The sequence below is a fragment of the Sarcophilus harrisii genome, chromosome 1 (genome assembly GCF_902635505.1).
Source record: "Sarcophilus harrisii chromosome 1, mSarHar1.11, whole genome shotgun sequence".
NCBI lineage: Eukaryota > Metazoa > Chordata > Mammalia > Dasyuromorphia > Dasyuridae > Sarcophilus > Sarcophilus harrisii.
The window spans coordinates 107,977,696-107,993,047 of record NC_045426.1 but is presented as its reverse complement, the minus strand read 5'-3'; the positions used below and the strand labels follow the sequence as shown (position 1 = coordinate 107,993,047).

At 31.7% G+C, this 15,352-nt stretch overlaps 1 protein-coding gene across 24 annotated transcripts in view; it reads right to left on the bottom strand.

The window, feature by feature from the left end:
• Window positions 1-15,352, bottom strand: part of MPDZ (multiple PDZ domain crumbs cell polarity complex component) — a 211,983-nt gene that overhangs the window by 104,921 nt on the left and 91,710 nt on the right. For all 24 annotated transcript variants that reach the window (XM_031961670.1, XM_031961657.1, XM_031961663.1 and 21 more), the window contains 4 exons: window positions 14,660-14,824; window positions 13,613-13,801; window positions 10,764-10,973; window positions 3,811-3,972 (listed from right to left, as the gene is read on the bottom strand). In XM_031961670.1, coding sequence (XP_031817530.1) covers window positions 3,811-3,972; window positions 10,764-10,973; window positions 13,613-13,801; window positions 14,660-14,824 — 726 coding nt within the window. The remainder of the gene's footprint in view (window positions 1-3,810; window positions 3,973-10,763; window positions 10,974-13,612; window positions 13,802-14,659; window positions 14,825-15,352) is intronic.

Genomic DNA, 15,352 nt, shown 5'->3' with positions numbered 1-15,352 from the left:
CCCCATTACATATGATGCTTACTGACAATTTTAAATAGATGCTACTGACTAGTTTAAGGAAAAATAAATGGCTTATTTTTTATACATGTGTTAATTCTCTATATATTTTAGAAATAAGGCCTTTATCAGGAACTTGGATGTAAAATTTTTTTCCCAGTTTCCTGCTTCCCTTCTAATCTTGTCTGTATTGTACAAACACGTGCTTATTTATACAAAACTTTTTAATTCAATATAATAAAAAATGATCTATTTTGCATTCCATAATGTACTCTAGTTCTTCTTTGACCATATTTTTTTCTTTCTCCACAGATCTGAGAGATATGCTATCTTTTGTTTTCTAATTGCTTTTAGTATCTCTTTCTCTCTCTTTATATATGTATATATATATAAAATCATGAATCCATTTCAACCTTATCTTGGGACAGAATGTTAGATTGTGGGTCAATGCCTAGTTTATGCCATACTAATTTCTAATTTTCCCAGCAATTTTGTCTAATAATGACTTCTTCTTCCAGAAGCTGGGATCTTTGGGTTTGTCAAACATTAGATTAGTCACTGAAGTCCAATGGTGAGGCAAAAGTCAAAATGAATGATGGCCTGGAATGCAGTGGATGACCTTGACATCTTTGATGTCAAGCTGTCAGTGTTCCACAGCACCTGCTCTAGCTGTTTGAATTGCCATTGGAACAAACTGACCCCATTTGCCCATTCCAGTGGAGGAAATCTTCACATGTTTGGGGTAGACATCCCTCTAGCTCATTAAGAGGTTCAAGGCCTGTCAATCATTATCAAGCTGGTTCAGCGACAGTTTACCAGGGTGTGGCTGCTGCACATCCTACATCTTCTTGGAGACACAGGTGATAATGGGTGACAGAAGGACACCAAAGATAGATGAGCAGCCCTGGAAAGGACTCAGCAAGTCCTCACATCAAAGATGCAATTCTTCCCTGAATACCCCATATGTTGTTCAGTACTTTATCCCAATACTTTATTTATAGTATTCTGTGCAATTATTTTTAAAATAATTAAAAATTTTAATTCTGTGCCTTATTAAAAAAAACTAAAAAATTCCAAAGTAGGATAAATTTAAATATTGAAGAAATTGATGACCATTTCACATAAGGGTTAGTTGAAGGAAATAAGCATATTTTGCTTGTACAAGGTAAGACTTAGGGAGAACATGATAAAATTTTTCAAGTATTTAAAGGGCTATATTATATGGAACAAGAATAATACTTGACTTTCTTGGCATGAGGACAAAATATTTGCGATATTTGAAAGTTGCTGACAGGCAATTTTAGGTATAATACGAAGGAAAAACTTTAACAATGAGACTTCATATCTTTTGCAATAGCAAAGAACTGGAAATAAAATACTTAGCTGCTTATTGACTAATAAATAGCTAAACACATTATGATACATTGACATAAGAAAATATTGCTGAATCATAAGAAATGATGGCTATGAAGAATACAGAAAGACAGGAAAGATTTATTGCACTGTTGCAAAGTAATGCAAGCAGTACTAGGAAAGCAACACATAAAACATAAAAATAGCAATGCAAACAGAAAAAACAATAAAGAAAAAACAAAATGAAACAGTGACTATGGGTGGTTCTTAAATACAGAAGAGAAGAGAAGAGCCCTCATTTCTTTGCAGGAATAGGAAACAGACAACACTGAATATCAACTGTATGTTAGACTCAAATGATATTGATTATGTTTGCTAAACTGTCTCCCCCCACAATTTCTTTTTAAAATTACTCCTGCAGAGAACGAAAGACGAGTGGAAATGAAGATGATATAAAAAGAAAACACACTAATAAATTAAAAAAAAATTTGAACAGAAAGCCTTAGCAGATCCATTAAGGAACTTCAAAGTAGAGACTAGACAACTGTTTAATAGTGATGCTTTGGAGATGATTACTCATTAAATTAAATCAACTTTGAACTCCTCAACAAATATGATACCCTCTTATCTATTATCAAAATTTTTTGGACATTTTTTCCATTTATTAAAAAAAAAAACTGGCCCAAATACAATACAATTGTCAAGATCACTATGGTTCATGAACTGTTCTGCTCTCAAAAAATAATTAAATTGAATACTGGCAGAAATTTCTAAGTGTGTTTTTAAATAGTCTCATTAATGTATTCTTTGCTATTTTCTTATTTACTTATTGTATCTAATAGGCCAGCTTGCCAAATTACATTGCAACAAAGGAGTAAACTGCTCAGAAAGAGAAAGAAAAAAGAGAGAGAGAGTTGAAAACCTAAGACTTTGGTAAGCCAATATGTTGTTCTGCATACTGCCAGCATGTCCTGTAAAATATATGCTTCTCAGTATGCAGATAGTGTAATCCCTTTAAGTAACAATTACTAAATTAAACAATGCAATCTGTCCCACTGGCATGAAGAAATGTGTTGTGTTGTGGATTAGGAGATTCCATTAGGAGATGAACTCAGATTCCAGCCCTAAGGCCAGTAAAGACTGAACCTAGTCCAGGAAGAATATAACTAGATAGTCTCAGGTGTGGTGATATAGGAGCAGCTGCTCTATTCAAGATGAGACCTTGCAAACCAATCCAAGGAAATTGCCCAGCATCATTTGCAGTGATAACAGGTGCAGCTTGAATATGGGAGGGGGATCTTTGGGAAGGTTCTGGCCAAAAATTAATGAATAACTAAAAAGGAAAAATGCCACAATCTATGCCACAATTTATATACATGCATGCACATGCACAAATGTGCATGCACACACGCACACGCACACACACATCCCAAGGATAATATCAATGAGCTATTTTTTTAGTCTTCATGATAGTTTAAAGCCATGTCTTCATGACATTTTAATAACAAACTTGGAGGCTTTTATTTCACTCTATCATTAAATGTAGTGCAGAGGAAATAACCTTAAACTTTAACAAGTCCAATTTCTTCATTTTATAAAACAAATATTGAGAAACAGGCAGGTCAATTGACTAGCACAGAGTCATAAATCTAAGTGCAAAACTAGGGCCCAAACTTCAGTTCTTTGGCTTGAAGTTGTCTTTTTCCCATTATTATGCTACCTTCCATAGTATGGAGTGTTTTTGATCTTAATTCAACAAATAATGACTACTTGCTTAATTAAATCAGAATCAGAAATATTTAGGGAAAAAAGTATGGAACATTAGAAAATAGGATTCAGGCTCTAGAATGCCATCTGCCTACACAGGCCCAATTAGGTAAGTTCTTTGTTCTTGCTCTTCACCTTAACTACAGATAGACAAAATCATTTCATTTTGAAACACCCTGGAACTTAAAAATAAAGCAATTATAACCATAAATTTCCCTGAAAAGACTATGTCTCATACCACACATGATATGCCATACTACACAAATATAGAAATACAAGAAATGTTTTTATATCTCATTAAGAAATCAATTTTATATTCATTTATTTGTGTAATGAGCATTTCATTATTTCTTTGGAAGGATGAAAACACAATTGGAATTTTTCAAATTTTCTTCAAATATTTTATCCTTCTGGGTAAGTGAAAAAAAATCGTGGCTTTGAACCCTTGTGTGCCTATCACACTGTCTCACAGATATTAGATATAAACAGTGTGTTACTGATCTAAGAGGTATCCAATCAACGCTCCCTAATGAAATTGTGCTTTAATCTGATAATGAAGCCATGAGCAGATGGAACTGCAGAAACAGAAAGCCTCTACACTGAATTCAGCAGCCAGACATAAACATTGACCTTCAAATAATCATAATAAAGGTTTCCCCTATCAATAAAAAAAAATTTCTTTTTTTTTTTTACCTTAGGAGGAGATGATGGAATAGAGAGGCTATAATTCAGACCACTGCTGCAGGCACTGCCATGGAAAGCTAACATTGAGGTTTGGAAGGCATCTTCGTCCTCAGGAGAATACTGAGACTGGAAGGTAGATTCATCTGCTAAGTCTGCCTCATTTGCGTCCACCTAGCAATAAATATAATTGCATCAGTCTGAATATCTGTCTTACCACATATGTTCCCAACATTTGCCAGCTAAGGCTAAAATGCATCCTGTTACTATTCTCAATTTTTAATCTTTGTTATGCACATAATCTTTGATATACCAAGCATTGGCTAATGCAACAGAACAAGGAAAAGCTGACAACCAGGAGCAGAGGGTGCTGACATTAATTGTCACAACTGTATGACATCATTTCATTAATAACAGAGTCAATGTATTCTTTTTTTCCACTAACAATATTTAGCAAAAGGCTTGCATGCCACTTCTAAGTTTAAAGTAGTTGTATAAATTAAGCATAATTTGTTTTCGGATTCATATTTTTAAAAGCACCATCTCCTCCTAAAATTATAATGAAACAATTTTTTTTCTTTTTTAAAACCTTCATTTTTAATAATTTGCAAAGTTGTACTGAAGCAATAATTTTCAAAACTATTAAACAAGAATATTTTAAAATATACTTTGAGTCCAGAAACTTTTCAATGATCAAGACAATGACCAAATTTGGTATTTGTAAGAACCCACAGAAGGGATTAATGCTAATCCTACAATGTTAACCTTGAACACAATTTCTAATCCAGACCCAGTGAAGCAAGATCATAAAGTGGAATAGAAAGCAAGAACTTTCCACAAAGTGGTGAAACACCACTTTCTTTCCCTTTGCAACTCTTCTTGGTTGATACCCCTAGTACCTTTTCATTTCTAGCTTTCTTTTGTATGTTCTTTTCTCCCATTAGACTGTAATAATCTTGAGAGCAGGGACTTATCCATATTCCCAATGCTTAACACAGGACCTGACATGGTAAGTGTTTATAATAAATTAATGAGACTGTGGCATTTGAGAAAGACAGTTAACTTTTCTGTGGTTGGAGGAAAGAGAAAAGTTATATGGTGATGATGGAAAGAAACTGAAGAATAAAAGAGTAGAGTTTGCAGAATCATAAGAATTTAGAGTAAAAAGAGACCTCTTATTTTTACCCTTATTTTTACAAGTAAGGAAATTAAATTGTGGGTGTTTGTACCAGTAAATGATCTTAGAGGACTAGGAAATTAAATCAATTCCTATTAGTGAGGAGGTAAAGGATATGATTGGGAGTACAGTGTCTTAACAATCTCCCCCCTTAGGCCTCACAAAGTATTTCATAGGATTCTAATCCGTTTCATGTTGCGTATTATTGTTTTCTGTTGGTATCTTATATCCCTCTTATCCTGAACTCTTTGAAAATTAGACTGATGTTTTATATATAATCTGTTCCCTATCATGATGCTCTTCACACAGTAGGCCTATAATAAATTTTGCTGTTACCATGGGTTAGAAATTTCCATTAATAACATTTCACATATATAGAATGAGGCAGGAATTATTTACTGAAAAAGCAAAAAAAAAATTTGCTGCTCCTAGAGAACAAAAATTTTGAATTACTTAGTAATAATCTTTCAGTTTTTTAATATTTCACTCAGATATACCACAGGATTTCAGAAGAAACAGAGTATATTTTTTTAAAGTAAATTTTGTGGTGATATAATAATTGTTACCTCTTTTAAACTCTGCTTTATGTTTCATATTTGCATTGTAGTTTCCTCTGCCAAGGAAATCTTGAATTTCTACATTCAAACAGGCCTGATCTGATTTCATATAATTGGTTGCAAGAAAAAACATTACAGAGAATTAATTTGTTATTTAGTTGTCAATTCTATAGAAAAGAGCAGAGACGTAAGCTTTTGTTTCTGGGATTTTTGTTTGTCTGTTTTATCTTTTAAGCAAGTAGACAATCAGCTATAAGTATCCTTGGAAGATTAAACTAAGGATTTTATAGGCAGAAGATGTGATGTTACCATTGACTTTATTTATATAGGGATAAAGGACAAGAATTGAATCTAGGATTTCACTGGAATGGGGAACATCTTTATTCAGGTTAGTCAGTATATCCTCTACAATTTCTAGTCTCAAAGAGTTCCTTATGGGAGTGAAAAGATAAAGTAACATATAATGTCACACTGTCAGTATGTGTCAGAAACTGAACTCAGATCTTTGTCTTTAATGGTGCTACTGCAGCATAATAGTGGCAGAAGGAACATGATTTACTTTATGCCTGTCATTTATTCCTGAAAATCTGCTGCTTTGGATATAATATGATTATGATATGATATAATATGATATGATTTCATTTGATTCCATACATATTTATTAAGTGCCTCTATGTATAAAGTGCTACATTGGGTTCCTAAGAAACAAAACACAAAGGAAACAGTCTTTGGTGCTTAGTTTACTGAGGTGACATAACACATACATAGATAATGCAAGTATGAATTTAACAACAAAACAATAATGGAAAGAAAAAATAGTACCTCACACATGGTAGCATATGCATATAATAGATTTTTTTTTTCAATTGAATTGAACTAAACTTACAACAGACATATGAACACAAGATTGATTATGAAAAGACATTTTTTAACGCTTACTTAAATGTTACCATGGTATAATTTATACTTTTTTTTGGTATAATTTATTCTTGAGGAATTCCCATGGTCCACAGTAATTTCTATACTTAAAGGGTCTCTCTCTTTAAATACAAACTCCTCAGTCTCAAAATTACATGTAAAATTATTACATGTAAAGAATGATCCCAAATTCCTCATTTTAAACACTCTCTATTGTAGCCAAGCTGAACTATATATCTATAACTATTCACTTCCTACTTCCCAACCCTTATTCCAACATTTTCTTTTAAAGTGAGCATCAGCATAGAAACATGTAATGGAATACTCTGAGACTATAATAATTTATGCTCTTATTTAAAGGAAGAAATTTAGATGACCAAAAGCAGATTAAAATATACAATGAAGTATTTAATATATTTAAAAGCTTATGCCAAAGATGTGTTTATTATATATGAGTGGTTTCAAAAATATATTCAATTCCAATATAGTAAAAGGCATTAGATCAAATCTCTAAGTATGGCAAATGTATGCTAAAGGAAAAAACGTTAGATAGAAAGACAATCTAGACTTTAGTAATAATAGTACTATTAAATTTTATCTATTTATTATGGTTATACACTTCCTTTCTCCAAGGGCAGAGTGAACAGAATGTCTTCTACCTTAATTTTTACACCAAAGCATCAAGACTTACTTTGATAATTATACAAAGCATGAGATTTCTCTCCCTTCCCCCATTTTGGCAGTTTCCTTGTCCATAAAGAGAAGCAAAGTTATATGATTTGTGCATGCCATATCACACAATAAATGACTGGCCCCTTTCTTATAATACAGTTTTCTGTACTGAACTGCAAAGCTCATGACAGCAATAAGAAAATATAGCCAATGTACTTTAAAGAGACTGATAGTGATCTATAAAGAAAGAAAAGAAAGATCAAGAATATCAATTTTAGAAAACTTGAGAGTAAAGTTATATTATATCTTAATATGCAATTAACTACATTTTCTCCTCAAATATCAGAAAATTAAATTTACACATCACACACATACATATACATACACACATATATTATATGTATATTATATACACATATATGTATATCTTTGTATCTCATCTTTAAAAACTTTATGGCAGGAGTAGGATGAATTGGACAGGCTTACAGTTTTTAAAATTAAATTAGCAAAGAATTAGCATAAGCCTATCCCATTAGTCTATTACAATGCTCAGCAAAGCAATCATTTAAGCCAAGAAAGGACTCAAAGAAGGCTTGGTAAGTTTGGGGCACTGACCAGAACTACCTCAGCATGGAAGAGGGCTACATCAGTTGGCCCTTCCTCCTCAAATGAGTATGCTATGTAGAAAAAGGGATCTTCCTTAGCAGAAGCATAACCTTCTTCTGGTGAAAGCTGCAGAAAGAATGAAGCTCAGAGTTGTATGAATAACCATTGAAAAGATTTTTTAAAAAAATTTTCTTAAAATTTGACAAACATCAACAAATGTTAACATTTCCATATACAAAGAACATAAAAGATGATTTCATATGAAAAAGCCATATTTCTTCATATTTTTGAGTATATTATAAACTTAATGTAGTAGTTTCAACACTGCCTTACTTGTCTAAGCCCCCTTCTAAAGTTATTCTGCTCTCCTCTATATAGTTTTTTGAAACATTTCTTTTCTTCTTTTTTGAAAGCCATTATTTCCCCTCCTCTGCAGAATTTTCCCTTCTCAAAACAGAAATCCACCTCACCCCAACTTACAGCAAAAAAAAAAAAAAAAAAAAAAAAAAAAAAAAAATCAAAAGTCAAAAGTCCAATGCATTCATAAAGGAAAATGCTTTCCATAACCAAATAAAGAACTGATGGACCTGAATATAGATTGAAGTATACTTTTCACTTTAATCTTCTCATAGTTTTTTTTTTGTTGTTGTTGTTGTTTATCTGCTTTTTTCACATATGTGATTAATATGGAAATGTTTTACATGATAGCACATATATAAACTATATCAAACTACCACCTTCAGAAACAAGAATGAGAGAAATGGAGGAAGAACCATTTGAAATTCAAAATCTTGAAAAAAATTAATACTAAATATTACATGTCAAGAATGACATGTAATTATGGGGAAAAATTAAAATATTATTTAAAAAAAGAACAGTTAAGAAAAATAAATCAATCCCTTGGCCATGTCTGAAAATCTGTCTATTCTGTACATTTAGTATTTACAGAGATTTTCAACAATGAAAAAGAAAACAATCCTGATTCTAAAAAGAAATTATTCAATAAATAATTACAAATATTGGTTTTATAAAAGTCATCCTTCACTTATTATTTAATGGATTTATAATCGTAGATCATTTACCTCTAACATAACACAACATTCTTATTTTATCAGTTTTCATCATTTAAGTTCCATCAGTTTTTTTTAAATCCTCTAATTTTTAAATTTAAATTCTCTTAAAATATATAAAATAAATTTAGCTCCCAATTTAATCTATTAACCCTTCTGAATAATGACTATTAAAATTGAAACAAAACAATTTTTATGAAACAAAATGCTTTAGCACAGTGCAGAAGATTTTAAGAAACCATGAAATTGTAGTTTATTCAGCACAGTATTTTGCACATAATAAATCTACAGGAAATGCTTATTTAACTTTCAAGTTTTTTTTTTCCCTTTTCATTTTTCAAGAAGCTTGTGAGTTAAAATTTGACTTTATTCTATGCCATGAGAGACAGTTTGGGATACCCTGAACAATATAATGGAACTTCTCATTACGATAATAATGACTTGCATTTATATAACAATTTTAAGTTTTGTAAAATGTTTTTTGCATATATTATTTTATTTGAACCTCATAACCATCCTGCAAGGCAGGTGCTATTTTACAGATGAGAAAGCTGAGATATAAAGAGGTTTAATGACTTGTTCCAAATTGTATTGCTAGTTAAGTGTCTGAGTGGCTTCTAAAACTGCCAGCCAGCTATCCATTATAACAATGCTTGCCTCTTTCTATCCCCTAGCAACTCTCTAAATTACAGAAGGGTTGTCATTCTGTATTATATTGGGTACATTTTCCATATCCAGGATTTCTTGCTATAATAAAATCACAAGTTCACACCAAATACACACACACACACTTATACACACCTATGTGTCCTTATTAAAAGAAAATCTCTACTATGCGTATAGAACAGTATGACTAGAATGAAAGGTTCTACTGTACTTTGATTCTTGTTGGTAAAAAAAACCTGACAAAATGAATTTTTGTCAAGTTCTAATATGCTGGAATAATTTTCTAAATTAGTGCCTCAATGATTTTTTTGTAATGTTATTTTCTTACCATAAGTAGTTAACATAATTAATTCTTACCATAATAATTATTATTCACAAATAACTTTTAGAAAACATAAATTAGCTGCCACATAACAGGCAGTTTGATATTTTGAATATCAGAAATAGAATATCAGAATCAAAAAAATATGAATACAGTGGCATCTTTGTTTACAGATAAGTATTTATCCTTTATAATTGTACTATGTTGCATTAATGATTTTATTTAAATGATGGAACAGCATTATGAAGTAATAGATAGAAAGGTGGGCTCAGAACTCAAGTTCAAGTATCATCCCTTATAAACATTTAATATGTGTCTCATAACAAGCCAGCCACACTGCCCCTCAGAACACTCCCAACACTCTAGATTGCAAAGAAGGTGCCAATATGTATTAGAAGAAAGAGTTCCCTCTCTTGGGATTTCCCTATTGTCAATACAATCATCACAAATATAGTTCCTATCTTCTATTAAGTATTTTTGTATATAAATTCTCTCTATGAGTATTGTCTTTCATTTTACATGTGAAATACTTTCCAGGTTACCTCACTTTAAGCAAATACATTTAAATATTGCATATTTTTCAACAAAAGTAAAAGTTTCAAATTCATCGTGCTAGACAACTTTACACCTTATAAAATAATTCTTTAAATTAGCCAGTTCTCTTTCTTTCACTAATTTAAAGATTCATTATTTCATTGGTCCCTAACATTCATTTGTATTAATGAGTATAACTAATCATTAGTCAAAAAGATTTACATATGGGATTCTATTACTATATCTCATTAGAAAATATATACATACAAAATACTCACACATGGTTAGGGTTTGGTTTTTTCTGCTATTGATGGGAATTATTATATAAATTATTATACATAAAAGATAAGTTTTCATTCTTTAAGATATTATCTTAACATCAAAGAGTATATAATCCATTTTCACTGGAAAAATGATAAAAAAAAAATAACCAAAATTCTTACAGGTAGGGGTTTAGTAACTCCAATTCTCACGATTCCTGAGGGTGCTCCTTTCAGGGCTTGTACTGCTTCTTCAAGACTCCCATTTTCCAAGTTAACATCATTGACAAACATAAGCCGGTCCCCTGGAAGAAGTCTTCCATCTTGTTCAGCAACACCACCAGGTACTAATGAGCGTATTACAATGACTGTGCGAGCAGGGTCAACTGGATCCTTATGTAAACAGAGCAAAAACAATGAGGCAGGGAAAGAAGAGTTTATTTAGGAAAACCTCTAATTTTAGGAATAATGGCTACATAATTATTTCAAGCATTTCTCTTTAAGTTTTTAAAAAACCATTCACTAACATGATCTTTACTATTTGGAATAAAGTTATTACAACTATGTTGCAAATTGTTCATGGTTCTTTCTGGGTCTTATCCTTTATATTTACCTGTTAACTCAAAGGATCTATGATTTCCTCCCAAATAGGAAATGACCTCGTGAAATCATACATTTAGAAATGAATGGACCTTGGAGATTATTATATCCAATTTTGTTACTTTACAGATGAAGAGACAGAGATCTAATATGGACAAGTGAATTGCCAAGGATCACAAAAATCATAGAATCAGAAGCAGAATTAGAATTCAGGTCTTCCTGAATCCCCAAATCAATGCTAGATCCACTATGTTACCAGGTTGCCCAATTAACAGAATGCAGCTTCCTTATCTGCTCCTGATTTCTCTGGCTTTCTTCTGGACTCTGATCAAATCACACCTTATTTTTGAGGCCCTTCCAGTCCTCTACTGTTACTATCTTCACTATGAGACTACCTTCCTTTTATACTTTATATAGATATATATTATACATATACATTTATATAATTTTTTTTGCTTGTTGCTTATCTAATAGAATGTGGGATCCTTGAATGCAGTTTTTTGTATGTTTTTACACACAATACTTTAGCACATAGTTGGCATTTAATAAATGCTTATAGACTAATTATATAAGATTTGGGGAATTGCTTGCACCATATATTCATTTATACAGTGACTTGTCAGTAGTCAAAGCAACAAAAATATGAAGCCAGGTATTTCAGAATTCAAGTTCAGCACACTATCCACTAAACGATCTTGCCTTGCACATAGAAGAAAAGTGTTTACAACAAACAAGAAGTATGAGCAGCAAAACTACAATGTAATATTTTTCTTAGATCAAAGAAACATGAACATATTTTTATATAAAATAGCACAGTAAAAACAACATACCTAAAATACCTAAAGGCTGCAACTTTTCCTGAATTGTGCCTCATGGTTCTGCACTGGCAAATTCAGGAAAGAAACCATGCATCACAGAAAACATGATGGAATTCAGAGTTAAGTGATCAGGGATGGATTAGCAAAGTAAGAGCGGAAAGGTCTGGTAGCTTCAAGTAGGGAATAAATTTAATATGCCCAATTAGATTTAATAGGAATAGCTCGATCAAAGGCCTAAGATCAGTAATAAAGGAGGAAAATACACTGGGATCAAGAGGGAAAGTAAAATGAAATCGAGGTATATTTGGTCTATGGGTCACAGAAGTGGCACATTTCTTGGTTCCAAAGAGGATAAACTTTAACTTTAACTTCTATGATAATTAACAAAGCAAATACTCTAATGTGCACAAAACATACATACAACTTTTGAGTATGGCTAAAAATGAGTGTCCATCTATGGGAAATAGAGGCAAAATTATCTGTTTTGCTTTTCTACAGGAAATGAGTATGAGGCTAAGATATCTTTGAGGACTAAGTAAAGCCTATGACACCCTGAAAATATCCCATAGATGCTCAAGCTGAAACACACTGCCACACAGACACAGCTTCAGTGATTTCTGGATCTGAGAATGGATTAAGGGTTTTCTCCCTGTTCTTAGACTCAGGAACACTATGCCACAGGCTACATCATAAAATCCATTTTGCCTGTGATAGTACTTTAAAACCATCACCATAATTATCGTGTAAATAATAATTTTATTTCGTTTGTAAAAGTTCTTGCATATCTAAAGCTAAAAATTAAATGTAAAAAAAGAACTACAAAATAATAACTACTAATGCAATAATGATACATTGTTATTGCAAGAAGCAGGATTTATAAAGTAGGCATTACTGAGGGAACTAGCATCTTATATGACTTTATGGTGTCATCTAAGCTGACTCTGTTGTTTGGCATTAATTAATGAAAAGCTACAGTTGCAGTCTATCAGATAGACTTTCCATTCAAGAAATTTAATTGCAGAATATAAGAAATGGCTCATATGATATTCAGTCATCTTAAAATACAGTTGTAGATCTACTCAAATTTATAAAATAAATACTTTATAAATGTATTTATGTGGATATTGATACATAGATGTTATATCAAATGTCACACATCACTCACGTAGAAGAAATACTAATTAATAGGTTAATATTTCATTTTTTCAAGTATGAACACAGACTAGAATATACATAACAACATTTTAAATAAAATCATTTAAATGCATTCTACAAAATATGTTAAAAGAATAAATTTAATTTCTGAAATTCTTATAAATACAAACCATATTCTGCCTTTATTTTATCAAGAATTAAATAATAAAATAAATACTTGCTATATCAATGTATTCTCACTCCTATTAAGAGAAATTCCTTTAGAAAACAATACAAGTTAACAATAATACAACTACTATTTGGAAAAATACATAAAAATTAAACTTAAATATGCTGCTGCCTATAGTACATACAGAATAATATATACTTTTAGCTGCTCTTGGGTCTCAAGAGTATAATTGGATCCTGAAAATTACCTTAAAAGAAAGCAGATTGATTCTGTTGAAATGAGTATGTTACCTGATAGTCTAATATGCTAAAACCAAGTCCTACGCTCCCCTTTTCCAGCTCAATATGTTGAATGTTGGTTTCCCACATTGCCAGTGATGATCCTTGCACCTCTTCTGTATTCTGACCCACATCATTCATGTCGAAAGCAGTATCCTCTGTTTCTGATGAGCCAATGAATTCACCGAGGTCTACATGAGGCTGAAGAAAAGAACAGAGAGCTCTTATTTCAGAAACCCAAGATCAAGAGATATATTGTACCCACAGGAAAAGGGAAAATCCAAGACCACTGAGATAAAAAATGCCTAAAGGAAAAAAAATCACTATTGAATCAGTTAATTAATTAGTTTGGGATTGATAAAGAATAGAAGTCTAAGCAATCATGTATTAAGAATATAAATAATTCTATGACATTTTAAAGCACAAGTATGAAATAATTCAGGAGAAGCTAGATTGATATATAAAACAATGTATGTAGAAAATATTTTAAATGCTATTTTGTAACTTGGAGCATCATTTTTACCAAATACACAGTAAAATAATGGTTTTTGATTCAATTATATGAGTTCAATATTTTAATACTTCAGTGGATCTATGATCCCCTTGAAATGGGTTAATTTCTTGCTTTGGTTAAGAAAGCAACATATTCATTCATAGTAATCCTATGTAATTCTTGTCTATATTCTTCCTTAAAGACTGTAAAAAGAATTGACCTCAAGTGTAAACATTGCAGTTTTCAGGTACAGAATCACAATTTGAAAGGTGAATAGGACCTTAACAATTGTCTAGTCAAACCCCCTCCTTTACTAATGAGGAAACTGAGGGTTGGAGAGGTTAATTGGCTTCTCCATGCTAACCCAGGATATGCCAGAACCTAGTCAACTAAAGGTAGCAAACTGATCCTTTGACTTTCAAAATATGTAATGCATCTTCAATATTAATACAGTGTTCTGAGCTTCCTCCTTATGCTGAAACATTTTTCAAAATTTTCTATACAATCTCAATAGGATAAGTACTAAAAATGTATTATCTCCTGTTAGACAGAAAAGAGCAAAGTACCTTTTCTGTTAAATGGATATCAGAAAGATTCAACTTGTCCAACTCATCTTGGTTAATGGGTAAAGCAAGTTGACGACAGCAAACCATTGTCACTTGTATAGGAAGCTCTTTTAAAATATTCACTACATCCTTGTGATTTTCACCAAGTAAAGTTATTCCATTCACCTGTTCAAAAGGGGAAACGAGGGAGGGGGGAGAAGAGAGAGATGTCATTGGGAAAAAAAAGATATTTTAATATCAAATAAAGTATATTCTTTTACAAATTTTTGTAGGATGATATAGTTTAATTGGTCATATCTAGGACCAGGTCTAGCTCAAAATAGTCAGGATTAGCTGAAATCTTTTAGGTGTAAGCTAAATGTCAGACTTTTCATTTTATATTCAACACATACATAAATGATATCACATTTACTCAAGATCTATGATGATTAGAAATTGTCCACAACCGTTTCCCCCTTTTCAGCTGGAGCTTAGATTACTTTTATCAAGGTTGATACACTGCAAGTCTAAACAATCTCACATATAAAAGAATGTCACAAAATTCTTTGGTTTGATTTAAACTTCTGAGAGCTTATCTGTCATCATAGAATAAAAAAGTCAAAGAAAAAGCTGCCTCCTTTTTATCCACATTTTTTCCTGCCAGATTAAGAATTTCAGAAACAAAATGAGAAACAGAGACATTATCACAAGACT